This window comes from Pollachius pollachius (genome assembly GCF_949987615.1).
Source record: "Pollachius pollachius genome assembly, chromosome: 20".
In the NCBI taxonomy this organism is placed as follows: Eukaryota; Metazoa; Chordata; class Actinopteri; order Gadiformes; family Gadidae; genus Pollachius; species Pollachius pollachius.
Window position 1 is genome coordinate 13,800,466 of NC_136953.1, and position 25,401 is coordinate 13,825,866.

At 47.4% G+C, this 25,401-nt stretch overlaps 2 protein-coding genes across 2 annotated transcripts in view; both read right to left on the minus strand.

Moving 5' to 3' along the window:
* Positions 1-15,419, minus strand: part of LOC307090877 (RNA-binding protein with multiple splicing-like) — a 30,674-nt gene extending 15,255 nt beyond the window's left edge. The window contains exons 1-3 of the mRNA XM_079757675.1: positions 14,991-15,419; positions 2,999-3,076; positions 2,146-2,184 (exon numbers count right to left, since the gene is read on the minus strand). Of these exons, the coding sequence (XP_079613801.1) occupies positions 2,146-2,184; positions 2,999-3,076; positions 14,991-15,053 (180 nt within the window). The 5' untranslated portion in view covers positions 15,054-15,419. The remainder of the gene's footprint in view (positions 1-2,145; positions 2,185-2,998; positions 3,077-14,990) is intronic.
* Positions 15,420-22,778: 7,359 nt separating this feature from the next.
* LOC307090982 (dynactin subunit 6-like) lies at positions 22,779-25,158 on the minus strand. The gene is made up of 7 exons (XM_079757802.1): positions 25,055-25,158; positions 24,745-24,809; positions 24,559-24,664; positions 24,356-24,444; positions 24,173-24,220; positions 23,584-23,726; positions 22,779-23,464 (listed from the first exon to the last, which is right to left on the minus strand). The coding sequence occupies exons 1-7, from the start codon at positions 25,087-25,089 to the stop codon at positions 23,366-23,368; spliced, it is 585 nt and encodes a 194-aa protein (XP_079613928.1). The 5' UTR covers positions 25,090-25,158; the 3' UTR covers positions 22,779-23,365.
* Between the last annotated feature and the right edge of the window lie 243 nt (positions 25,159-25,401).

The window sequence follows — 25,401 nt, forward strand, 5'->3', positions numbered from 1 at the left end:
TCTCTCTCTCTCCTCCTCCTCTCTCTCTCTCTCTCTCTCCTCTCTCTCTCTCTCTCTCAACTTTCAAGATTACATCACTTCTCTCCTCCCTCAACTCACCTCACCGACCCCCCCCCCCAGACCCCAAAAGATTACCAGGGCAAAAGGCATGTGAGCAGAAGAGCGAAGATAAAATCAAGTCAAAGAAATTGTCTGTTGACTGATTACTCATTAGGGACCTAAAACGAAATAGAAGAAAACTTAGAGGACTCTGACCCAAGACAGCCCCCCACCCCCTTCCCCTCCCACCCTCCACTGGTCCATATCTGTAAAAGAAAACAAGAGAGGTGCAGGGGGGGGATTTTGGAGAGACAAAGACATACTTGAGGGAGAAAGGAGAAAAGTCACTGCTAAGACGCAGCTCCCCTTCCCAGGGCCCGACTGTAAGTGCGGCTAGCTAACTGGAACACTTGCTAAGACGCTGGGAATGTGGAACCATGTGTAGAGAGGAGAGAGAGGGAGAAAACACAGACCTGAGAGACGGAGGGAGAGAGAGAGAGAGAGAGAGTGAGAGAGGGAGAAAACACAGACCTGAGAGACGGAGGGAGGGAGGGAGGGAGGGAGAGAGAGAGAGAGAGAGAGAGAGGAGAGAGAGAGAGAGAGAGGAGAAAACACAGACCTGAGAGACGGAGGAGGGAGGGAGGGAGGGAGAGAGAGAGAGAGGGAGGGAGAAAAAAGAGAGAGCGAGAGTGAGGAAGAGAAAGAGAGAGAAAGAGAGAGAGAGAGAGAGAGAGAGAGCAAGACCAAGCAAGAGGAAGAGAGACAGCGAGAAAGAAAGAAAGAAAGAAAGAAAGAAAGAAAGAAAGAAAGAAAGAAAGAAAGAAAGAAAGAGAGAGAGAGAGAGAGAGAGAGAACAAAGCTAAGACGTCATAAGAAGCAAAGGAGCCTGAGGAGAATATAAATAGAAAGGGCCCAATAACGGAGCCTTGCTTTATATGGAGACGGCTGTGGGATCTCACGAGTGGAGAGTAGAGGTTTGAGGGGGAAGGAGAGTGAGGGAGTAAGGGGGGGTGAGGGGCGAGAGATCGATTTGTTTGTGTTGCGTTGGTTGGGGGGGGGGGGGTGGGCTCACATGAGCGGGGTGCATGGGAGAGTCACCCAAAACCAAACAAGCCCTAGAGACGGCGGCCGCCGAGTCCAGCTCTGTCCTGTGAGAACCGAACGGACTCCTGGAGCTCTGCGATGCACAGGACGGAAGGGGGGAGGCGGTGCTGTTTCTTTCGGTAAGACGTAAACATGCCAAAGAAGCAGGCCAAGCAGGGGTTGCGTAAAACCGATTGGACCACCGTGGTTGCACTCAATGACACGGCGGACGCAGGTTGGGTTGGGTCGCCAATATTTCGGTTTACATTTCAGCGTCGTCGCAGTGTTGGTAAATGGTGTTAAATGTGTCCTGAAGAAGTAGAGCGGCTTATTCGAAGATGAACACGTGAGCGTTGCTACACGGTTTCACATTTTGCTCGGGGGTCACATTAATCGATTGAACCCTCTAAGCTCTTCCTTTGAAAGAGTCAAACGAAGCCATTCATCGATTGGCCCCGCTGTTAGGCTGTATGCTAATTAGCTCGGGGCCCGTTTCGCTAATTCAGCCCGCAGACACAGAATAATCTGAACCGTGGACACTCGCCGGCGGAGCTAATTTTAAGACCGACCCCAGCGTCCCTTCCGGGGGGAATACTCAGCCCACTCTCGTCAAAACGTTCACTTTGACACCTGAAAATTTGTTTTCTCTCGTTCCCCCCCCCCTTCCCACGCGCATGCCTCCCGCCAGAGCCGTCCGCCCCGAGGCTGATGGGAGTGTTGTTCTCCTCTCCGAAACGCCACCGGCGAATCTCCGCCACGCCCGGGCTTTCGGGGCTCCGAACAATCGGTCGCTAATTCCTCGGTTTCCGCTTACTCTAGCGGAGGAGAGCCGCTGCTGGCTGGGGAATAATAGCATTACCAAAGGAGAGAGAGGGTGTTGACGCACAGGGAATAGCGCGCCAGTCAAGAGTACGAGTAACAGGAAGCAGCGGGGGGGAGGGCGGGGCAGGGCGGGGGGGGGAGAGGCTTTCAACTCGATTGTTTTCAGGCCCCGAGGTTACAAGCAACAATTGTTCAACATACCTGCTTGGATGTGAGCTTTATCAAGGAGCCTTCGTACCCCTGGAACACACAAGACATGGAAACAGAGAAACAAAGCGTGTGAGAGTTGCACGACTCTACGACACACACCAAGACAAACGTATCCTTGGGAAAACAGAATCATTTAATGGGAGTATTATGGCTCCATGCCCAAGCTAGCGTCACAGCACGCTCGGATGTTAGCATGGGGGCCTCTGGTTGATTCAAAGGGGCCCACAGTGAGTAATGGATGATCCCATGCAACGCAGCACAGGATGAAAAACCGAGCATAACTAAGCATGACTTAACATGGCGGGGTCGAAGGTCACAGAGGAGCCCTTATAAAAGCCATATGGGTGCAGACTGCTGTGGCTGTCTCCTTATGATTGAGATCTATCGCTTTCAATGCGCATGATGGATACTGCTTCGGCAGACCACATGTCAAGACTGTTGTGTTACTGAGCTGGAACATGGAGCGCATTTGTCCCATTATTCACTTTAACTGGGCTCTTCCTGTGACCATTAAAGCGCATTATTGCGAGCCGGGAGTCCAAAGATAAAGCCTGAAAAACCTGGATTATCTGCGCTGACACACTCGCTACGTGTTGATGTGGGGCGCACGGCTGAACCGATAGATCGGTGTTTGCATCAAGGGGGCTGGCCAGTGATTTTCCGTTAAGGCTCCCATAAGCTTCCTGTGGGATGGAGGTTCTGATTGAACTCTGTCTTTAGGCTCACAGTTTTTTTCCACCGCCATTTATTCCATCGCCATTAATGGAGGTCCCATTGACTCCCGAAGGGAAAGTTTCTAAGAATAGCCGCCCCAACGCAATCCATCTAATACAAACAAACATACCTTAAATGGTCGGAACAGGAGGTACAGCTCTCGCGGCTTGATGTCCAACGGGAGCCCACTGACGAAGAGCGTCCGGACCTGAGGAAGAGGAGACGAGACGAAGAAAGAGAGAGACGTTCATGTATTTTTCATTAACCTTCCCGAGAGTTATAAATAGCCCAGCCCTTTACCCACCTGACACTAACCGATGGAGCCGTGAAGGAAGACACAGAGATAATGAAGAAAATTAACACTCAAAATGGCCCCTGGTCCAGCCAGTAGGGTTTGAGTTCGACACAGAGGGGGGCTTGAATTAAAGCAGGGCATGGCTGGGCCAACACACACACACATACACGCCGTAGCATACAAAGTATTTGTTTTAAGTGTGTTGTGTTCTTTGGTTTTAATCTATGACGGCTCTTTCCCGGCAATCCTCCCACACATCCCTGCCCTCTTTGTTACATCTGAACTTTTCAACTTGGCAGGACTTCATAGGAGAGCCTGTTTTCGGAGGCGAAGCACAATTTATACGTTTGCCCAGAACGGGGGCCGCTGTCGTCACACTAATGGGCCGAGGAACATGCAGAAAAACCACTCGGGAACCGACATAAAAACAACCAAAGCACTCTTTAGCACGGTGGGGGGGTATTTGAGTCCTCAATGAGACAGAGCTGAAGGTCTTAACACAGATTCGAAACAAAAGTTGAACGGCTTGGTGAAGCTATTCTTTCTTCAGCGTGTCTTCACTTTAGAGCAACACCGTTATTGTTTGACACTTTCGGACATACTTTGTTTATCTTTTTATGCTGCTTATTACTGGTTCTGCTCCCATCAACTCGCGCCCCCCCGACAGGTGCCTGATGAGGGGAGGGTGCCCGGACAGAGAGATGACAGTGAGGGTCCCCGGGTGGCTGTCACACAGTTCATGAACTTTTATTATGTGCGCTAAAAAAAGGACGACTAATGACAGCGAACGACAGATGACGTAGTTGGTCTCGTTGGGTGGCGGTATTTTTTTAATTATCAGATGTGTTGAACCTTTGGTTTGAGCAGGAGACCGTGCTAAGACCATTGCATCGTATTACAATACATTGTGTTAAACAAATATGCATCTGAACAATTACACTCAACTTTAAAAAAGAAAAGATAATCAATATCGTTTCTCAACAACACTTTTCAGGTTTTTTAATAGCAGCTGAGACGAGAAGTGTGAAACTCATTAAAGATCCAAAAGTCTTTTGATTAAAGCAAAGCAGTCAGGTGTCTTTATTAAAACGACAGCTCTGTTGTCGGTCCAATCACAGCGGCCGAAGCTGGACCCTCTCAGGCAGCATAACCATATTTGACAGCTTTTTTTTTTCTTCCTCTCAGAGCCGCTGCTTTAATCAATTTTACGATAGGGAATGGTCGCCCAGCGTGGGCTGAAGTCTAGGCTATCTTAACGATCGCTTTGATTTACAGGAGACAGTTGTTACACATATGAGATACAGTAAAAAAAAAAAAAAAATGTCTTTCTTATGGCCTTTGATGGAATACCAAAGAAAAAACGACTACCACAACCATCGCGATACCGTTCCACCCGCTCCAGCATCCGACAAATCAATCCTAAACTGATAATTTCATTACATTCCAATCTCCATTTCAAAATGTGCCCATTACAGGCATGTGGGTGAATTGGATTACCCCTCCTTCCCAGATTCCTCAAACCCTACTTTCAGATTTCAGCTCTGACTCGAGGTGCAAGCCAGCTACTGCTAGCGCTAACGCTATACGCTATCAGCCCGCGCGAGGTGGTAACCCGATAGCAACCGCTCCCTAAGCCAAAATGGATGTTTGACGTTCAAACAAAGAAAGCTTAGCGGACCGTAGGCTAGGGTGGGGGGCTAGGTGACGGTGGGGTGGGTCGGTGTGTGTCTGCTGTATCCGTACGAGGGGCCAATGCCCCCCACTCCCGAGCACAAAGCCCAGCGCAGAGAGCAGCAGACGCTCTCACCTTTTAGCTGTTATCTTATCTGCTATCTTCTCCGGGGCCTGGCTGTGTCTGAACCCCGCGGCCATGGCTCCTCTCTCTCCCCCCCGGCAGCTCCGCTTAAATGCGGCTGGCAAAACGGCGTGGCTCTCTCTCCATATATGGGCGCATCGCTGCGTGAGCTCGCGGAGAATGATGTTAAAGATGGGTGACAGGTATTTAAGCAGAGGGAGAATTCATAGTCGCCTCATGTGGAATTCGAGACCCCCCACCAACCCCGCACCACCCGCCCTGTTGAAGCTTAAAACGTGTGACATATTGTCTGGCGCCAAAAACTCTGTAATACTCAACGTCCATTCGGATGAGTGTCAAACAAAGTTCTTCATGTCATAAATAATTACATTTACCGAGAGCATGACAACACATCTGTCCCCGGTAATGATGTTTCCACTGTGCCGCCACTAAAGCATCCCAGTAACACCTCGCACTACATATTCCCAAAACAGGGCCACAGAAAAACAAATTCCCAGTCATCCACCACCTCACCAAGGGGTGCGTCTCCCTGACAACTCAAGCCATCCCTCACGGGACGCGCACCGCACAGGTGGAGATCAGACCCAGCGCTACGTTAGCCGTCGCCGCCGCCGCGGTGAGCTCACTCTCAACTGAACTACGGGGCCCGGTCCTAGCGGCAGTTGGTTAACATGCTGCCGACTCATTCCCGAGACTTCCTGTCGTCAACTGTTGTGACATGTGATCCCTTTATTCCGGATGATTCTCCGGTCGAATGTGAAGACGGCTCGTTCCTCTCCTTTAGTGTATCTCCCTTATATATGTATCTCTCGTGTATCTCTTATATCTCTCTCTTATATCTATATCTCTCCTATTTCTCTTAGTTTATCTCTCCTTTAGTGTGTCTCTCCTTTAAGTGTATCTCTGTTATCTCTATTGGTGTATCTCTCCTTTAGTGTATCCCTCTTATCTCTCTTAGTGTATCTCTCCTTTAAGTGCATCTCTCTTGTCACATTTCAGTCTGCCTTAAATGTTTCACAAGTTAACACATTGAGGTATTCACGAGGCCCTAAACCTGATTGAAGGCTCATTGTAAAGTGAGGAGTCAGGAGCCGCTACTGTGCTTTATTGGGATTTTAGTGCCGCTTATTGAGTCCTCATGACTCCATTGCAGCTTTTCCTACATACCGACATGTCCGCCGTGCTGAGTGGTGCTAGCCCCCTGAATCATTGTCCATTTATGGCGTGCTCGCGCGGTGTCTCCATTCGAAAACGGAAGCGTTGCAACCCGCCTACACCACTACTGATCTACCCAGCTAACGAACTTAGCATCTGCCTACTGTTTATATTTACATTTAGGGCCTTCAGCAGACGCTTTAATCCAGAGCAACTACCAATAAGTGGAGTTGTCAGAAGAAAGAGAAACAACCATATATCGCTGTCGGTAGAGAAACAGATGTTCATAGAATCAAGTGCCAAGCATTTACAATTGCAAGGTTAACCCATTCCCCGTGCACAGCAAAGATAGCTAGGATAAGACGCTAAGTACTATCACAGCTTCCTACCTACTAAACTATCATATCTACCTACCAGTCCTCCTCCCTTTCTTTCTCCTTCTGTACCTACCTACCGATGAACCCACCTGGCTACCTACCTACCCATTAACCGTCCTACCACAAACCCGGCGTCCATCTTCCCAACCACCCAAAAGGGTCTATCGGCATCTCCATGGCAACGGGGAGGCAGGGCCCCCCCCGAGAGCACCGCCCCTGAGGCCTGAAACAATCTGATCGTATTAGGGAAGATTTGGTCGCATCTCCCGTGGAGATACAGTGTACCGTACGTGGGCTCTGTGTGTTATATGGGAAATGCTGGATTTCGGCAAATGCGCGCAACTCATAAAAGGTGGCTTTCTAAATCAGCAAATATCATTTTTACTGTCGAGGTCAACAGAATATAAAGCTGCTATCCGCTGGCGTATCGTTGAGGAGTTAAATTTGAATGCACCGGTGGCATAGTTTTATGAAGAGAAAAAGAGATTCACACCTCAGGCAAACGGAGGAAAATATTACCGTGATAACTCTTAAGGTAGCCGCAAGGTAAATAAACCTATTTTCTCTAGACAATTTACCATTTAACGACCCTAATGCTAAGGCAGTCCTTTACACTCTACCAAGACAATATATTTGTCATCCAGCAAATAAAAAGGTTATTATTGCATGGCAAACAATCCTTTATGATTCAACCTGAATTTCCTGGTAAATCCGCCTCTGACCATTTCAGAGATTTGCACAATCTGAAACTGTGAAGGGGAATCAATTAAAGTGTGTTTTCTCCAGTCTTTACGTGTGTGTGTGTGTGTGTGTGTGTTTGTGTGTGTGTGTGTGTGTGTGTGTGTCGTGTGTGTGTGTGTGCATGTGTGTGTGTGTGTGTGTGCGTGAATATTTTCGGGGTAGGTTAATGGATGGTCGGTCCTCCGAGCTAGATTCACTGTGAGTCGTGGGACACAACCATGACCTTGGCTGAGAGAGAGATACAGAGAACAGTTTCCTATTGTCTTGTGTGTAGGAAAAGAGAGAGAGAGAGAGAGAGTGAGAGAGAGTGTGTGAGAGAGTACGAACGGACAGAGAGAGAGAGAGAGAGAGAGAGAGAGAGAGAGAGAGAGAGAGAGAGAGAGATAGAGATCCCCTCCAGTTCATTTAAGAAGAAAATAACAAAAAACAGCCCCCAAAAAAATGTGAAGTGGTTCCCCCGCATGCTGGAGTGAGGTCAGGGGGAGTTCAGCATCTTAGGGCGCTACATTAATTTCCCATAGCCTATATATACCGTATCATAAGCTGTGTCTGGGGGACGGGGTCAGCTAGCTCTGACCTCAGCCTCCCACGGAAAACCAGGACCCGATTCAAAACGTCGTCAGCCACTCAGAGCCCGGCGCAACACGTTCAGATGGGTTAACGGGGCCTGAATTAAACACGGTGCCAACCGCTCTCAACAGTCAACAGAATCTGTTCGCGGGAACCCAAGTCTCGTTGTTGGCAGCTGTTCAATGAAGGATTCGGTATCAAACCGACTGTTGGTTTGTCTCCAAGTGTGTGTGTGTGTGTGTGTGTGTGTGTGTGTGTGCGCGTGTATTTGTGTATTTTTATATATAGGTATATATATAGGAAAGCGACACCAATACAGAACTCTGACAGCTGATGCATAACAGAAAAGAGGAAGTCTTTCAGATCACATTTTATTCAATAACGGCTGATGAATTTGTTACATATACATATATAAGTGTGTGTTTGTGTGTGTGTAAAAATATGTGTATTTGTGTGCGTGCATGCGTGCGTGCTTGAATTTATCCGCCGTTGATAACTAAAATGTTGTCTGAAAGACTTCCTCTCCTTCGTTATGCATCAGCTGTCAGCGTTCTGTGTTGTTTGTCACTTTCCTTCAACATCATACTCTCCAGCATCTTCCATGCAGGTGAACTGAAGGGAGAGCGAGAGAGAGCGAGAGAGAGAGAGAGAGAGAGAGAGAGAGGAGGATCGAGGCAGAGCAGCTCTGCAGGCTGTCAAAACAGCCGTAAATTGATGGCTCAGTCTGAGGTGTCTGTTAATCGTCTGAAAGTTCACAAGGGGGTCAAGTTTCGCACGTTGGGTGAGGGGTTAGGACCGGGTTATGTCCAGGTCAGGGTGTGTGTGTGTGTCTGTCCAGTGTGTGTGTGTGTGCGTGTGTCTGTGTGTGTGTGTGTGTGTGTGTTTGTATGTTTGCGTCCGGTATTTGTGTATGTGTCCGGTGTGAGTGTGTGTGTGTGTATGTGTGTGATTATATGTGATTGTGTGGGTGTGAGTGTGCGTGTGCATGTGTGTGTGGGTGTGTTTGTGTGCGTGTGTGTGTGGTGGGGGGGGGGGGGGGGGTTGACGTCATCACAGAAGAAGCTGCTAGAAAGGAAGGCTATGTGATTCTCTGACAAACTTTTTCTCTGGCAATAACTGCTCACCATGGACCTGTAAATGTTCCATTTAGTTAACCTTTAAAAGACAGTTAAAACAAATGACCTCGGAAAGGCAAGCAGGTGCTCCACTCCAAAACCCTTTTATTCCTCTCTCTCTCTCTCTCTTTCCCTCTCTCTCTCCCTCTTTCTTGCTCTCTCTCCCTTTCTCTCCCCGATCTCTCTCTCTCTCTTTCTTTCTCCCTCTCTCTCTCTCTCTCTCCCCCATCTCTCTCTCTCTCCCCATCTCTCTCTCCCTTTTTCTCTCTCTGAGACTATTCTCGTCCGTATCCCCCCCCTGAATGACGAAATCTTTCTAAGACAGGAATGTTTATTTTTCCTGTGACACCATTGTGTCTTCATTTCCGACAAACGCACTGACGCACACTTCTACGGATCTCGATCCTGATGTGTTATCCAACCACCTTTGAAGCATTGTCTGCTACGTACTGTGTAAATACTGCTTCACCGATACGAAAAACAACCTTCCTCAATAATGTACAAACTCAGTTTTTTCCGTTACTTCGTATAATATGTGACCAAACATGACTGCATTGGTTTACGAAACTAGTGTCACGTTTAAGTCGTCCCAAGTCTTCACCAATCTTTCTTTACAGCGAATCTCGCTTAGCCCTTCGCCGAGGGGGCGTCTTCAGTATTTGTTTATGGAGGCTGGGTGGTATGGGGGTCAATGGGGTTGGCGGGGATCTGGATGGAGAGTGAAAAGAGAGTGAAAGACAGCAGCCTTATATACACACGACCCACTCGCTCAGCATGATTTAATGCTTGTGTAATCTGAAGCCTCCAGTTGCTTGCAAACTCATCTGCAGTGATTTGTTGATTGTCGCCGTCTCCATAGAACAGGGTTTTAACACAAGAAACGTGTAATGGGAGGGGGGACTTTAAATGCAGCACACCTGTTGCTGTTGGTTACCTGACTACGTCACTGACCCCAATGTGTTTTTTTATCAGGGTTAGTTAAAATAAAAGCTAAGACAAATGCTCTGCTTACTTTTACACTATGTAACATTTTTAACTAAGCCATTACTTTTGTTCAAAAGTTCCAGAAAGATTCTCGCCTATTTTCCCACAGAGAAAACAATCTCTTGGTTAATTGAGCCCACAGTGGGTGGCTCATATTCTCCAGACACACCATTTTCAAATACTGTTGAACAAAAACCCCCTTAAAAGAAATATCAATAATAATCCCCAAAGGTTGAAAATTATTTCGAATCATTTCGGGGGGTTGCGAAAATCCCTAAATAAACTCAAGAGAACAGGCGGCTAGCATGGCTGACTAGCCAGCTAGCCACCATGCTACCGGTAGCACACAGCGGAGCGGTCAGTAGAGCTAAGAGGGGCATCTCTCCCTGTTCCCGTTCTGCCCGAACTGCTCCCATCCCCAGGGCTCCTCTTCCCATGAACATAAACAGACTTTCTGCCAGGAGATTTCAGGGTCACGACTCCAATTTAAGGGCCGATAAGGTCCAAGAGGGCCGTCCTATACCGGCTCTTATGTAACGAGGGAGGGAGCGGGAAGAGAGAGAGAGGGGAAGGGGGGAGGACCAGGGAGAAAAGAGTGAAGTACTTTATGGGGGGGGGGAGACGGAGGAAACAGGCCAGAGAGAAAGATAAAGGGGGGAGAAGCAGGAGGACAGGAAGGGGGGAGGATGGGAGAAGGGAAACTCAGTGAAACATAGATAGGGAGAGCGGTTTGAGGGGGAGGGAGGAACGGAAAAATGCAGGAAGTTGGAGGGAGAAAGAAGCAACGTTTTTTGTGTTCAGTTCTAATTGCTACAAAACTTTAGCGCAAGTTATTTCAAATAACTTGGAGGAGACTGTAAAGCGATTATACTGCCAAGTGTGGACTAACTACAGTTATTGTTACAAAGTCTACCAAAAAAAATAGAGAATAGTACAACCGAGAGGGAGAGTAAACGAACGCTTTAGAAACAGAAATGACTATTTCTCTTGCAAGTTATACACAGAGGCCGGCGGCCTTATATCTCCCCCGTGCAGGACCACGGCTTCCTCCACTTCGTCGGTGGTGATGGGTCACAATGGTTTATTGGCAGGTTGTTTTTGTTCTACTCTCTCCCCCTACCTCTCTTAAGCAGTGGCTCCACCAGCCGCTGCTGACGCTAAGCCTTTTGTAGTCTTTTCAAATGGCTCTTGTCGCACAGCTGACAAATGACTAAGATAAGATGACAATTCCCCCGGCGCTCTTATAAATAAACCCGGCCCGATCAAACCGTTAGATGAAGCTGTGTGTCTACGCCTGCGTGCGTGTGTGTCTACGTGCGTGTGTCTACACGCGTGTGTGTGTGTGCATGTGCGTGTCTGTGTCAGAGGGCGTTTGTTGTCATGTGCCGTGGAAAAGCATTGTGTGTTTGTGCCGCAGATACGGTTTGGTGTATGTCTGTGCAGAGCCATCGACGTGGAACTTCGTATACATCGAGTCTCCTCATAGCCGCTAACGTCTCCTTCCTGCTCCCCAAGTGCTTCCCAGCCCCCAACTCTCCCCCCCCCACTGCCCCCCCTACTGTCTCCCCCCATCCCCCCATCCTCACCCCACGATAATGCTTTTATTTGATTTTTTCTGTCACATAGAGTTTACGTATCGTCGTGCCCTTTTCAGCTAACGCACTCACACAGAACAACTTAGAAGACCACACACAGGCTCTCACACACACACACACACACACACACACAAACACACACACACAAGCCGCTGTGAGCCGGAGATCATCGCGTGGACCTCCCTCTACCTCGCCGTGCCCCGACCGACTCCCCCAACCCCCAAGCCTCCTCCTCCGTGCACCCTGACGCTCCACCAGCCCCACCCACGTGGATCACTCCAGCGTAAAAGGTCATCGGGGCCAGCCCGCCTGCTATTTGAAGAGGACCAGGCTGGGCACCACAAGCAAGGCCAAGCACGGCCCAACGTACCCCCCAGGAAGATGGACCCCCCCCCCCCCCATGTTGTGAACTCAACCTGGATGATATTCTGTCTTCTAGCTCTCCAAAGTGCATTTGTCCAAGATACTCTTTCGTTGTCTGCAGGCCTGTGCTCCCAGCTGGGCCTCCGATCGCTACGCAGCCCCCTGCAATCCTGAGTCATTTCCTCTTGGATCCAGCGTGGAAAATGTCAAAGGATTCAACGCTGATTCATTTCTGAATGTTAGGTCATTTCCGCATTTAGTAATTTGTTGTTTTTTAGAAATGTGTTTTCATTGTTGCAATTTTCTAATTTATTAGCCTTGGGAGAAGCTAATCCAAGGTTAGCACGCTAGGGTAACAACGGCCGCTAGGAGGTAACTTTAGGGGGCTACCATAGTGTATTTTACGGACTGGACCCCAGCTGTCTGTGGTCTCCTAAACCATAACTGTCTCCTGTCTTCTCGGGCCACCTCGCCGTCTGTTTACGCTCGTTTTACACAGAACCGGCGCGGAAAAACACTACCGCGACCGCGTTCTCTCGGGGGTGAGATGAGTCACCACCCAGAGCGCTCCGTCCATGATCTCATTCCACTATCACGGATGGATGGAAACTATCCCGTTCCCTTCCAATCCATCTTTTTGGGAGCGACATCACCACATTAATACACTTAAAACATTCGTCCTTTTCGGATTGGCATTTTACACACGATGTTTCAGTCCGCCTTAAAAATAACTCTTGTCAACATACACCCACTCAAAGACCTCCGCGTGAGGTCGGGAAAGAACTAAAGGGGAACGGAGCAGGGGTCTGACACTTATCGCTATCTGAGATGTGTGACATGTCAGAAACGCTCCCGTCTGTGAGCCTTACTGCTAATCCTGGAGTTCCCCACAGCCACCGCCGCATGCAAGCATCCAGAGCACCTGATAGTAGCAAGACAATTTATCAGGGCCCCGAGTACCAGAAGATTAGCTTCTACCCGGTAGGGTGGATGGGCGCATACCTACGCCTGGAATCAGACCATGTTGGGTGCCCACCACCGCCGCCGCTTCTACGCAGACGCCGACGAAGGATAAACAAATCCTATCTCGGGGGTTGAGATTAGGCAAGGGGGACGGGTTGTGCGTTTCTAACCGGGGGTGAATGGGTGATCCATTAGGTCGCTGTCGTTCCACACGAGACCTGACTACGGCCATTGTTTTAGCATGTGAGAGTCATGCCGCAACGTTTGTTAAACTTTGGCTAACTTTGGGTAATGTTTGACAGTTTATGAACAGGTTTTTTGTTTGTCCAGTTATGAGATGTGTTAGCGTTTTTGCCACCCCAACCGTTGATCAATATCTGTAGAACAAAGATAAGCAGTATATCAAGAAAAAGGATGAATGGTAGATTGAATAATTAAAAAGTTATGAATGTAATAAAGGTGAGGCTAGTGCGTAGGGGAAATTATTTCAATATGGAGTGAAAGCACCATGGGAAATATGATCGGGTTATAATGTTTTTATTACAACGGGAGATGTTCATGAATGATCAGAGAACGCTGTGATGAAATCCAAAGTGTGCGTGTGTGTGTGCGCGCGCACATGAGTATCTAGGAGATTGAAATAAGTGCCAATGCCTGACTTAACAATAATATTATTCTGTAAATATGCCTCTATGCCTTTTCTCAATCTCTCTCAGACTCAAATAACACACACACACACACACACACACACACACACACACACACACACACACACACACACACACACACACACACAACTCTTTTGAATAACATTCACTCTGAATCTGCTCAGTGAATGCATGAACTGTCAATTCAAGTGAATGCTTTCAAAGAAAAACCATTCAATTGTTTTCTTAAAGGAACCAGGAATCCTGGTGAATCATTTCAAGTAAAACAATTTTTGTTTTTGTCAGCAGGCTACTGAATTATTAAAGTGTTTTTTTTGGACAATTTATAACTATCGAAAGACCTACGTTTATTATTGTACCTAAACCCTTGAATTAAACTACATGTTCTCTAACTTTGCTTGTCACTGTGACTTCTGCGTTTCAAATTGGTCTGCATTCTCAGAAACTGAAACGGCAGACCAAATATGGAAATACACGGGACAGGAATGTCTGGTTGCTTGGAGGAGACTGGCCATATCTTAATCAAACTGCTCTCTGAAGAATAACTGATATCTCACTGATAACGATACCTTTATGCTTGCAACACTTGGCAATCCTGCAGGGAGTCAACCTTACAAAGTCTTCAATTTCTTTGGTTTGACTTTAAAGCTAAAGCAAAGCTGTGCATGAAAGAGATCTCGTCACACATATTTACCAAGAGCAAATTATTTGGAAACGAAGAGCAAATTATTTGGAAACAGGATCCCCGTTGCGCAACCAGAATAATATTTATCCAGAAGGGGGTTTGGGGGTTGTATTGTTAATTAAGTTACTGAGGAATTACAATCCCAACCTCAACGAAATACCTTACAGGTTTGGACAAACAGATAAAAAACAGGTCAGGTGTGTGTGTGTGTGTGTGTGTGTGTGTGTGTGTGTGTGTGTGTGTGTGTGTGTGTGTGTGTGCGTGTGTGTGTGTGTTCCTGAAGTCAGATGAATTGTGCAGACTGTTCACTCTATCGGAGGCAGTACGATAAATGATCGCCTGCGTGTTGCGACAGCGAGGGTCTAAACTTAAACAATCGTCCCTTTCTTGTGGCTCCGAGCGTTGCGCTCGGGAGGCGCATTCCTCCTCAACTGCCTGCCGCTCAGCGTGAACGCATTTCAATATTGCGAGACCAACCTGTGTACCTATGTAAAAAAAAAACAAAAAACGTTGGGCTTGCAATGCAAATAGAAAAAAAAAGCACGACCAAAAAGTTACGTGGCGGACGAGGGGTGACTCTACCGGACGCTTAAAACAAAGGCGGTGATGACAGGTGCGTACATGTTTAGTTCCTGGACGTAGGACTACAACACGTAGTCCCGTTATTATTATTGTCACCCACAGCACCCAAAACAACGGTCTTATCTTATTAAGAGCGGAAGGAAGTGAACGCACGATGCGCTCATCCCGTAGTATCAAAGTAAGAGCGCCTGGGCGCAGAACAGGTCGTCCTACCTCCTCCTCGTGGTTTGCGAACTCACTGGGTTCCGTCTCCTTCTCGGGTTTGTTGTTGTTCATGGCGAGGCGGGCTGCGTTCCGTTTGTCTCTGAGCGTCTCCTTCTGTCCTTCTATCCCCTCTCTCTCTCTCGCTGTGCAATTGATGTCGATGAATTCACTAGATGCTTTCCCACTAGTTTGCCCACATCAGTGTCTCTGCACAAGTAGATGGGATTTAAAAAGAAAACACCCAGCGCACGGATGGAGTGCTTGGATATAAAAACCAACACAACAAAAAACAAGTTGGAGGTAAACCCTTGAAGCGGACAGCTACTATTCCTCGTTGGGATTTAGGATTTCGTTCCTGGGAGAAAGCAAATGTGTCGTAAGCCGTGGGTGAGCGGAGGGTACAAGTGAAAGACGGGTTAATTGTCAGTCGACTGCACTGCGCTACGGCACAGCAGACACAGAAAGTTGTCTCCCATGTCCATGTGAGGGAGGGAGGGAGGAGACGGGGCGTGGATAGGAGAGAGGGAGAGAGAGGGAGAGATGCGCACACACAAGCCTGCCTGCTTGGAGAACACGGTTGTGTTAAGTCTTAAAATTATAATTGGAAATGATGGCACACGTCATATATATATATATTTATGTTTTCACTGATGTTTTTTGTGAAGAATAAAAAAAGGATCTATCTATGAAGATAAGGCCTATTTTTGGATGCGCTGGTGAAATGATAAAAATAGTGTATCAATCATCAGAGAGAGGGATAGTATATATAGTAATAGTCGTCCTTGTCGACAGAAAACAGTCGTATAGGTCTATGGCAGCGTACGTTAAGTCGTTAACCTTTTATAGTTAAATTGCTTCTAACATTTAACTAGCACGACATGCGCACTCATGAGTTTTACTCGTTTTTATTCCCCTTCACTCTCTCGTGACCTATAATAACCCACACCACTGAGCACAAACACCTTATCTGTAACAGTAGAGAGAGGTGTCGCAATTTCATTGAGGGCCCCTTTCATGTTAAAGAAGGATAAGGGTTAACCATAGCGTGCATCACATGATGTATGTATATATGCATAGTCAATCCATATATACAATCCACATACAAGCCACCTAGATATTGGCCTATTGCTGATTTCTTAATTGTCCATACATTATGTGGTACACAAAGTACATCTAAAGCATATCTATCCCATCTATTGTGATGATGAGGATTTAATATGCACACGCACACACACACACACACACACACACACACACACACACACACACACACACACACACACATATATATATTATTAGGTAATTACATTCTGTGGATCCAATGCAGCGGTGTTAGAAATATATACATATTTAATTAATATGTAAATATTTATTATATAAATATATATATATATATAAATAAAACATATAATAAAACATATATTTATTATATAAATATATACATAAACAAATAAAGTAAAATAAAGATAGATTAGTATACAGTATACAATAGATTGTATACTGGGTTGGTGAATGTTTATGTCCAGACAGATACAGGCCACAACATATGACAAACCTGCAGAGCCAATGGGATGACAACAGGCCATTACATCCGTATCAGATGACATGACACACAATATCTATTGTGAGTCAAACCTCAAGACTGATGTTAGGCCCATGAGTGGAGGGCAGGATCTGTCCACCACCACCCCCACCACCACGCCTCCGTCTGACTATAAGCACTGCAATGGCTCACCTCACAACAATGCAGAGCTGTCTGAGTGTGTTTAGAGAACTGGGGACTGAGCTGTTCAGAGACAATCACTTTTCCCATACATCGGGGCAAAAAAATCTGCCAAGGGGTTGAGAAAAGTGTTTTTTGGCGCGTCGCCATTTTGTAAAGCATTTATGGTGGATGTATTTTGGGTTGATGGCCGGCGGCATGATGCTGGCGGACAGTTGACCGCGAGGCTTCTTGACGGTGATCGCGGAGGGCAGGCACCTGTGGGGGTGATGTGCAGAAAACACAGGGCCGGGCAATACCGCTGAACGAGCAGGTTTAGAAGAGCCGAAAGACAGGAGGGAAATGTGAAGGAGCAAAAAACAATACACTCTCTCTGTCTTGCTCTGTCTCTCTTTTTTCTCTCTCTGTCTCTGTCTGTCTGTCTGTGTGTCTCTCTCTTTCTCTGTCTTTCTGTCTCTCTGTCTCTCCCACTCTCTCTTTCTATTTTTCTCACTCTTTCTCTCTGTCTCTCTCTCTTTCTCTCTCTCTGTTTCTGTCTGTCCGTCCGTCTGTCTGTCTGTCTGTCTGTCTCTCCCTCTCTCTCTCTCTCTCTCTCTCTCTCCCCCCCCCCCCCCCTCATGTCCGTATGGATTGGTAGAGGTTGGAATAGTATCCACCACACAGAAGGGACATGGCATACTCGTTTTATGCTGAGGAGAGTCTGTTTTTTATTTTGGGTGGGATGGATGGGTGTAGGGGGAAGGAGGGTAAGTCTTCAAATCTTCAAGTAGATACAAATATAAATGCCCCCCCACCACCAAAACCCCTCCTCTCTCTCTCTCTCTCTCTCTCTCTCTCTCTCTGTCACTCTCTGTTGCTCTCTCTCTCTCTCTCTCTCTCTCTCTCTCTGTCACTCTCTGTTGCTCTCTCTCTCTCTCTCTCTCTGTCACTCTCTGTTGCTCTCTCTCTCTCTCTCTCTCTGTCACTCTCTGTTGCTCTCTCTCTCTCTCTCTCTCTCTCTCTCTCTGTCACTCTCTGTTGCTCTCTCTCTCTCTCTCTGTCACTCTCTGTTGCTCTCTCTCTCTCTCTCTCTCTCTCTCTCTCTCTCTCAGTCAGTCCTTTATCAAAGCTTGTTGCCAGTCTCTGGGGGGGTGAAGTGAGGGAGGAGAGAGAGAGAGAGGAAAATGGATAGCATGCAAGACTTGACGCCAGGGAAGATAGGGGAGGGGGGGGAACGGAGGTTGGCGGGGGGGGAGGGGGAAGGGGGAGAGGAGGGGAGGGGCTGGGGGCTGGGGGTCGGGTGAGTGCAAAGGGAGAGAAGTCCCAGCTGTGTTTGACAGGTCTCGGTGCTGAGCCGCGTGGTCTGATGCATGCCCCCCCCCCCCTCCCTCCCTCCCACCCCATCGCCACACACACACACACACACACACGCAGACGCACACGCACACACACACGCACACACACAGAGGGTGTTAGGGAGAGAGAGGGAGAAAGGGTTAGGGAGAGGATAGTGAGCGACAGGGAGAGTGAGAGAGAAAAGTGTTATATGGAGAGAGTGGAAGAACGTGTGAGAAAGAGAGGGAGTGAAAGAGAGAGTGTGGTGTGTGTGAGAGAGAGAAAGAGATTGATAGAGAGTGTGTGTGTGTGTGTGTGTGTGTGTGTGAGTGAGAGAAGGAGAGAGAGGCAGAGAGGGGGGCTATCTGGTGAAAGTGTCTTGGGATGCTTGTCAGCTCGCTTTGACGTGGGCCAGCCCTGCTAGATAAAGACCCTCGACTGATTTGTGTTCGACGTCATCCAGAGATTGATAACGGGCAACAGATCTCAGGAAGTATTTCGCGGGTTAAAGCTGACGAGATAGCGCACGTTAAACACACCGGGCTAACAGATAATCAAGCTAGCAATGATAATACCGAAATTATATAATGATAAAACTGTTCATACCTTACTACTGCTAATATCACGGTATATTACTGCTAATATACTACAAATCTGTGTTTCGTTTGTGTCTACAAAAAGCAAACAAGCCCAAACAGCAGGTCACAATAAACACTTCCAGAGGGAAAACAAAGTTACGACAAACGTAAGAGTAACTTAAGCAGCGAAATTCGAAGAATCGGTGTAGCCGTTCCTGGAGGTAGGGAGCAGCTCCATAGGAGCGCTACAGCATTAGTCTGTCATGACACAACGTCGATATATATCGATCGTCATGGGGCTATCCTCTAAGGACCCCCCCCCCCACCCCTACATCTCGGGTCAAGAGAACTCTAGTCTGTGCTTGCTTGTTGTGAAGTGTTCATGGGGAGACTAATGAACTTCCTTCCTCGGCCACGCCCTCCTCTTCATCAGTCCGGGAAGAACATAAGAAGGCAACATGGGATTTGGAATGGGGCCAGAAAATGTACACTTGAGTCTTTGGAGCAGAGGCCCAGTTAAGTGTGTGTGTGTGTGTGTGTGTGTGTGTGTGTGTGTGTGTGTGTGTGTGTGTGTGTGTGTGTGTGTGTGTGTGTGTGTCTCTCTCTCTCGTCTCTCACTCACTCCCACTCCCTTCTCTCTCTCTCTCTCTCTCTCGTCTCTCACTCACTCTCACTCCCTTCTCTCGCTCTCTCTCGCTCTCTCTCTCCCTTCTCTCTCTCTCTCTCTCTCTCTCTCTCTCTCTCTCCCTCTCTCTCTCTCTCTCTCTCTCTCTCTTCATGCCCTTTGATCCTCCTGTAAGATCACTAATGAGCATCATGCGACCTGCTATAATTGGCTGAAGGAGGGGGTCACCTTGAAAGCAAAAGCAGCTTTAGCTTTCCACCTTCACGCCTTCGTTTGCGTGGAACACGCTCATATTTTACATCTCGGTTTATGTAAAACGCTGTCCTTTTATTCCCCCTTTACCTTTGTTTTTCTAGCGTGAGCTCTGATTGGTCGGGCCCTCCTCCATAAGACCGAGTACCTATCCGAAATCCAGCGGAGAGAAAGGAAAAGTAATTAGCATTACTTCAGCGTGCCTCTCGTTCGGCCCCATGTTCCTGCTGGTCCCCCCCCCCCCCCACACACACACACACACACACACACACACACACACACGCCAAGGGGGGAGTGGGGGGAAGAGGGGGTGGGGGGAGACATGGATCCGTGCGCTCTGAACTGGATCTCTGAGTAGTGAGGAAGAACGCGGGTGCGGACCTCAAGGGCAAAGCCCGCGGGTCACGTGTGCGCGGCGGTGCGCTCGTCTGACGGGTGAAAGGTATAGGAGAGGAGACGCGCCTCATGAAAGAAACAAGCGGCGCGCGTGTTTTTGACGACGTGTTTTTGAAAGGGATTTCTGACGCGCGAGTACTTGGCGGCGACCTCCAAGCGGAGGGACGACCTCTGTCGTTCTCCTGATGAATATTAAACTATGTCTGGAATAGGTAATCAGGAGGACGAGCCCTGGTTGTTTCCGGATTGCAGTCGCTATGGCAATACGAGGCACACTCCTCTGTTGTTTTGGATGATGGTCTGGAGGTTTTATTTTAGGGGTCAGCCATCCAATAAAATGTCTGTCTTTCTTTTCTAGCTAGGGACCGTTGACATAGGGACAGGTAAATGCATCCTCTCTCTCTGTAGAGTGGAATGCTTTTTAGGGATCTTAACTGCTACTGTGAAGGGGACAGGTAAACATGTGCGTTGTCTTTATCGGGCGACCACTGAAAGGTTCAAAGTTCAAAGTGGTGGACATGGAGGCCAGCTTTTTTGCAAGTTCATTTCTGCTGCAATGAGTTAGCTTTAAGACATATGGGTTTATTAATTGACATGTTTGTGGCTATTTATTATAGCATTGGTCTTATACCCATCAAGTTAATAACAATCACACATCTTTACATTGAGCAGCCACACAGCGCATGCCTTTCGATCGATGTATAGCTATGGTTATGATGACGTTATTTGTTAACGACACCGGCTCCCCCCCCCCCCCCCCATTATCCCCTCTTCCCCGCTGCTATGAAATTAATATTTTTGGTTGAAATGCAACGGAAACCACTGTGTTCTATAGGTCACGCTTCACTTCTCAAAGGTGGGGTGGGCCGAGACGCAAAGGGCAGCTGTCACAAAGCCTCTATCTCCAACTGACCAACCAGGTGGCCTGCTCGGAGAGGCCTGATACCCATCTTCTGACGCTGGGAGAGAACATGACCCGGGTACCCTGCATCAAATACGGGATCTTTAATCACTGGTACCCTTCTTTCGGATGCACCGAATAGGATGTTCCCTACTGCTTTTCAACATGGGTTAATGGCTAGTTTACTTTTAGGCTATGGTTGCTTGCGTACCAAGTAACACACTTGAAACGCTGACATTTCCAATTGTTGGTGAGAAATATTGTGGCTGAAACTTTGCTAAATCTTTAATTCATTTGATGAGTATTTGTATCGATATGAACATAGTTAATCATCATACAAAACGAACACTTGTCCACTTCCATGTGTCCTCAGTTGAAATTAATGTGTCACATATTAGCTACTGAATAAATCTAACAAAGTCCACCATTCTCTGTGCCTTACGCATCCCGACCGAGCCAATCCAGCACGACTACCGTCCTGTTTTAATGTAACCGCAGCAGCTGCCCGATTTAATTTAATAAACAATCAGAGCGGCGGCGCGGTGGACGGCTATTCATAACACCTTCCCGATATAGACCGTTTGAACTTCCTGTGTGAATTTCCAAAATACAAGTTGCTGACATTATTGTGTGAAAAAAAACTACAAAGACAAAGCCCGTGTAGATTAGAAAGCCACAGACACCGCACCCTCCCTCCTCCTCTCCCTCCCTCCCCTACTCCCTGTGAGGTGACTGTCACTCTGCAGCCGCGCCTGATGTCTATCCCCCGTGTCATTCCGGAGTCACTCGCGTTGACGCTTCGGAAGCGGAGAAAAAAAAGAAAACTCACACCCCAAAATAAAATCGACGGAAGGTGAAAAGGAAAAAAACTTAGAGGAGCCCGGACAGAGAACATGGGGGGGGTGGGGCCCTGCTGCACGTTGGCACGGAAATAATTAGGCCCCTGGTCGATGCTGGCCCGGCGCAGGGGCCTATACCGCCATGACACATTCAAATGAGTATTGGCAGGGCAGCCCGGCACCAGCTGTGGACCTCCTGCAGGGAGCGCGCGCACTGTGGCACTCCCTGCCTTACCCTATACCCACACACACACACACACGCGCACATACACACACACACACACGCACGCACGCACACACACACACACGCACACACATACACACACACGCTGACCACTAGGGAGAACCCCCCCCCCCCCACCCACACACCCTACTCACACACCCACCAAACCGAGAGCAGCGTGGTGTTATCTTTTGTGTTTTCTCTAATCACACTGCTTCGATGGAGGTCACACTTTCGAAGGCGTTTTTGAATGGATAAGAGTAAAAGGCAGAGCTATAGCTACCACATGATCTTCTGTTAAGACAATGTCGTCCATTATGAGTGGAGGATTCTGACTGTTGCATACGCAGGCGTTGGGGGTGAGGGGGGTAGGGTCTGTGCCCTGCAGATGGGACATCCCGCATGATGGTTGGGTGGTCGGGTGGGGGTTAGGCAAGGCAACTGTCTAATTGTACTCTACCACTTTCACAATCTGCACAGCCACACCCATGGCCATTAGCTGTAATCCCTGCTCTTTACCAGTACTCCCAGTGCCCCGGTAGCACCAATTTGCCAAACCCAATTTGGAAGGCACCAGACTGGCAACCAAACCCAGCCTGCTCGGAAGCATCAGACTGTTATACGAGCGCGCGCGGGCCACGCCCTGTTCCAAGGCGTCACGTTTCTTCCGGATGATTAGATTTATCCTCAAGTGAACACTGCGGATCGGAATGACGACAGCCTTTCATAACCCCATCGGTGCTGCTGTGGCTTTTATTGGTTGGTTTTAATACACATGAAATGACAAAGAAGTGCTTAGAATATAAAAATAGTCGTTTAGTTCTGTTGGAATCAGTGAATATTTGATTGCTGGATCAAAAAGGATGTTAATCATATTGAGTTACTAACGACAATAGTAGATGGGGAAAGATTCTGCTGTGTTTTATTGAAATCTGTTATCCCCTGACTCAAAACAAACGATGTATCAAAACCGTGATGGAAATAGTTGCTCGATAGCGCCTCCAGGTGGCTGTAAGGTGAGGTGTAACAAGATGTTTATCATAATCATCCTCTATTTGACAGTGAGATGTCGGTCAACTACCGAATCAAAAAAGTGAACACGTACACAAATTAAATTATTACATTGTTGGCAAATGTGGCATAACTCTTAATATTGCCTTCAAACATTAGCTAGCGTTAAAGCAAATCAGTAGGTACCATCGTCTTAAAACAACGGCTGACCACAGCATTTCTAATAGAGCCATCAATATTGTTCGAACATAGCCCATTACACTACGGCTAAACTACTAAATGTCACAAGAATAAATCCCATCCACCTCCTAAAAATCAATTTGGCCTGTCAAGAAAAAAGTAAGAAAATCGAATTTTGGAGGAGTTATGGCAGCAGTGAAACATTACCTAGTGCAAGGTTATATACCCAAACAGCGGCACATACGGAATGCTACAAGGACACAGTGAGCATGGATCAGGGATCAGTTTGTGTAAAGATAAAGCCTGATGTATCACTACAGCCCGTCTGGGGTCAGTCCTGGGTTAGTTTCTGACCGGCGTGGTCCCGCCCTTGACTGCCTTCTTCAGGTGGTGGTAGTTGGGCAGGATCTTCATGAGGAAATCCAGTTGAAGAGTCTGAGGCTTCAAAATCAAAGTCAAACAGAGAAAAATAAAGAGTATTGTTATATTATATTAACTGAAATAACGACAACAGAAGCGAAGTAGGGGGGCGATGAGGGGGGCGGACGCCGGTGTCGAACCTGCGGCTTCTCGCTCTGCACGCGCCGTTTTCCGCTGGCGCCGTACACCACTGTGTTTTCAGGGATCACCCCACTGGTGTTGACATGGCAACCGGCCCCGATGATGCTGCCACTTGTCAGGCTGACATTCCTCCCAAGGTCAGCTGGGAACGGGAACAAATAGATCGGAATAACTAGATTTAAATATGTACGAACGGGCACACACACGGTGAAATGGCTTCATGGAGGATCGGTCAACAGTCTAAAGTCTGAAGGGTGAGGGTTTGTTGGACTGCAAACACCGATGTCCGCAGTCTACCTGTAAGTGTACCCCATGTTCAGGATGTTTGACCCCCTGCTCATTCATGACATGTATGACAAACCTCACAGAAAGTATGTTTAAAGGCTTATTTCTGCATTGTTATGCTTCAATTTAGAGAGTGATAGAGAGGAAGGTATGAGAGACAAAGGGGAGGACATGCAGAAAATGCCCACGTGCAGGATTCGGACCCGGGTCGCTGCGTTCAGGGCTGTGCCTATACGGTACGCACACTACGCGGTGAGCCCGAGTATGTTTTGATGAGTAGTAAGTGCGGTAAAGTGGACTCACCTTTCGACTCGATGACGTTGTTGTCCCCTATGTTCAGTGCTCGAGACACTTGGGATGAGGAGTTAAAGATTCAAACATAGTCTACTGGTAGCATCACTCTACAGTACAGTATGTTGAGGTGAGATGGTGGGGAAACTCATCTCAGGGTTGGACGTAAACATGTTTGCTGACCAAAAAGGATACCGCAGCCAACCTCAAACACATTGTTGGTTCCTATTGTCATTGTCACAGGCTCCACCTCTTCTGTGTCTGGCATGATATTTTCAGGATAACTAAATGAAATAAAATACAAACATGACTCTTACCAACAATGTAGACTGCAGAACATGGGTTCAATCTTTGGTTATGTCCTTTAGCATGCCCTGGATAGGTAGTAGATAGCTTACCTGTTAATGATAAGGGCCTGTTCCTCAATTAAATTGCCTTCCCCAATGACGATTGGTCCTGCCTCTGCTATGATCCTCGCTTTGGGATGTACCACCGTCCTAGCGCCTGTACATGCATTGGGATGGTTACGATCCGCACATTTGGAACAGAGCAATTTATGTAATTGATCAAAAGCAGATGCTCACCGATCGACACATCTCCTCGTATTTCACTTTCGACGCAGACGACAGCCCCTGTTGCGATTTTAGCACTGGAAGGAGAAATAAACAACATTTTGAATGATAGTCAGGGGATTGTGCCAGAAAATAGGTAACATAAGGCCTATATAAGGGTAGGACGATAAGGAGCGCGTTTATTTGCGCTCCCCACAGTGATTTAATGCTATATAATACTTCTCAAAGGAAATCATTTGAGCATTAATCTGCGAACATGATAGTCAGGGATCTTCGAGATCGTAAATCTTAAAAGGTACGGGCTTAGTAATCGGTAAGTTACCTTTTTTGAGGAATTTGCTTGTTGAGGTCTGTCATCCTTATAATAAGATTCACATAATATTCCCTATCGATTGTTAAGACTGGTACCGTCAGAGGGTACCAGTCGATTGCTTGCGTCTGGAAGTATAACAGCAAGGAGTTAGTGCCCCCTACTGGACAAGAATGCAACTACACACCAGATTTTAACACACGAGCTATTACGATTACTTTACTAATAAATGTATTTATAATATTGCTTACACGACTGATACTGCTAGTGGGAAGAGGGGAATCGTGGAGCATAACATAGTAAAATGCACCTTGGAAAATGATTCATGTTTACTTGCAGGCACTCATACTAACAAGACT

Excerpts from the sequence above, each read along its gene's own strand:
- LOC307090982 (XM_079757802.1), bottom strand. The coding sequence starts at position 25,089 with ATGACAGACCTCAACAAGCAAATTCCTCAAAAAAG. Across the intron at positions 24,810-25,054 it reads AAGCAAATTCCTCAAAAAAG|TGCTAAAATCGCAACAGGGG; the intron begins GTAACTTACCGA and ends TTCTCCTTCCAG. Across the intron at positions 24,665-24,744 it reads ACGAGGAGATGTGTCGATCG|GCGCTAGGACGGTGGTACAT; the intron begins GTGAGCATCTGC and ends ATGCATGTACAG.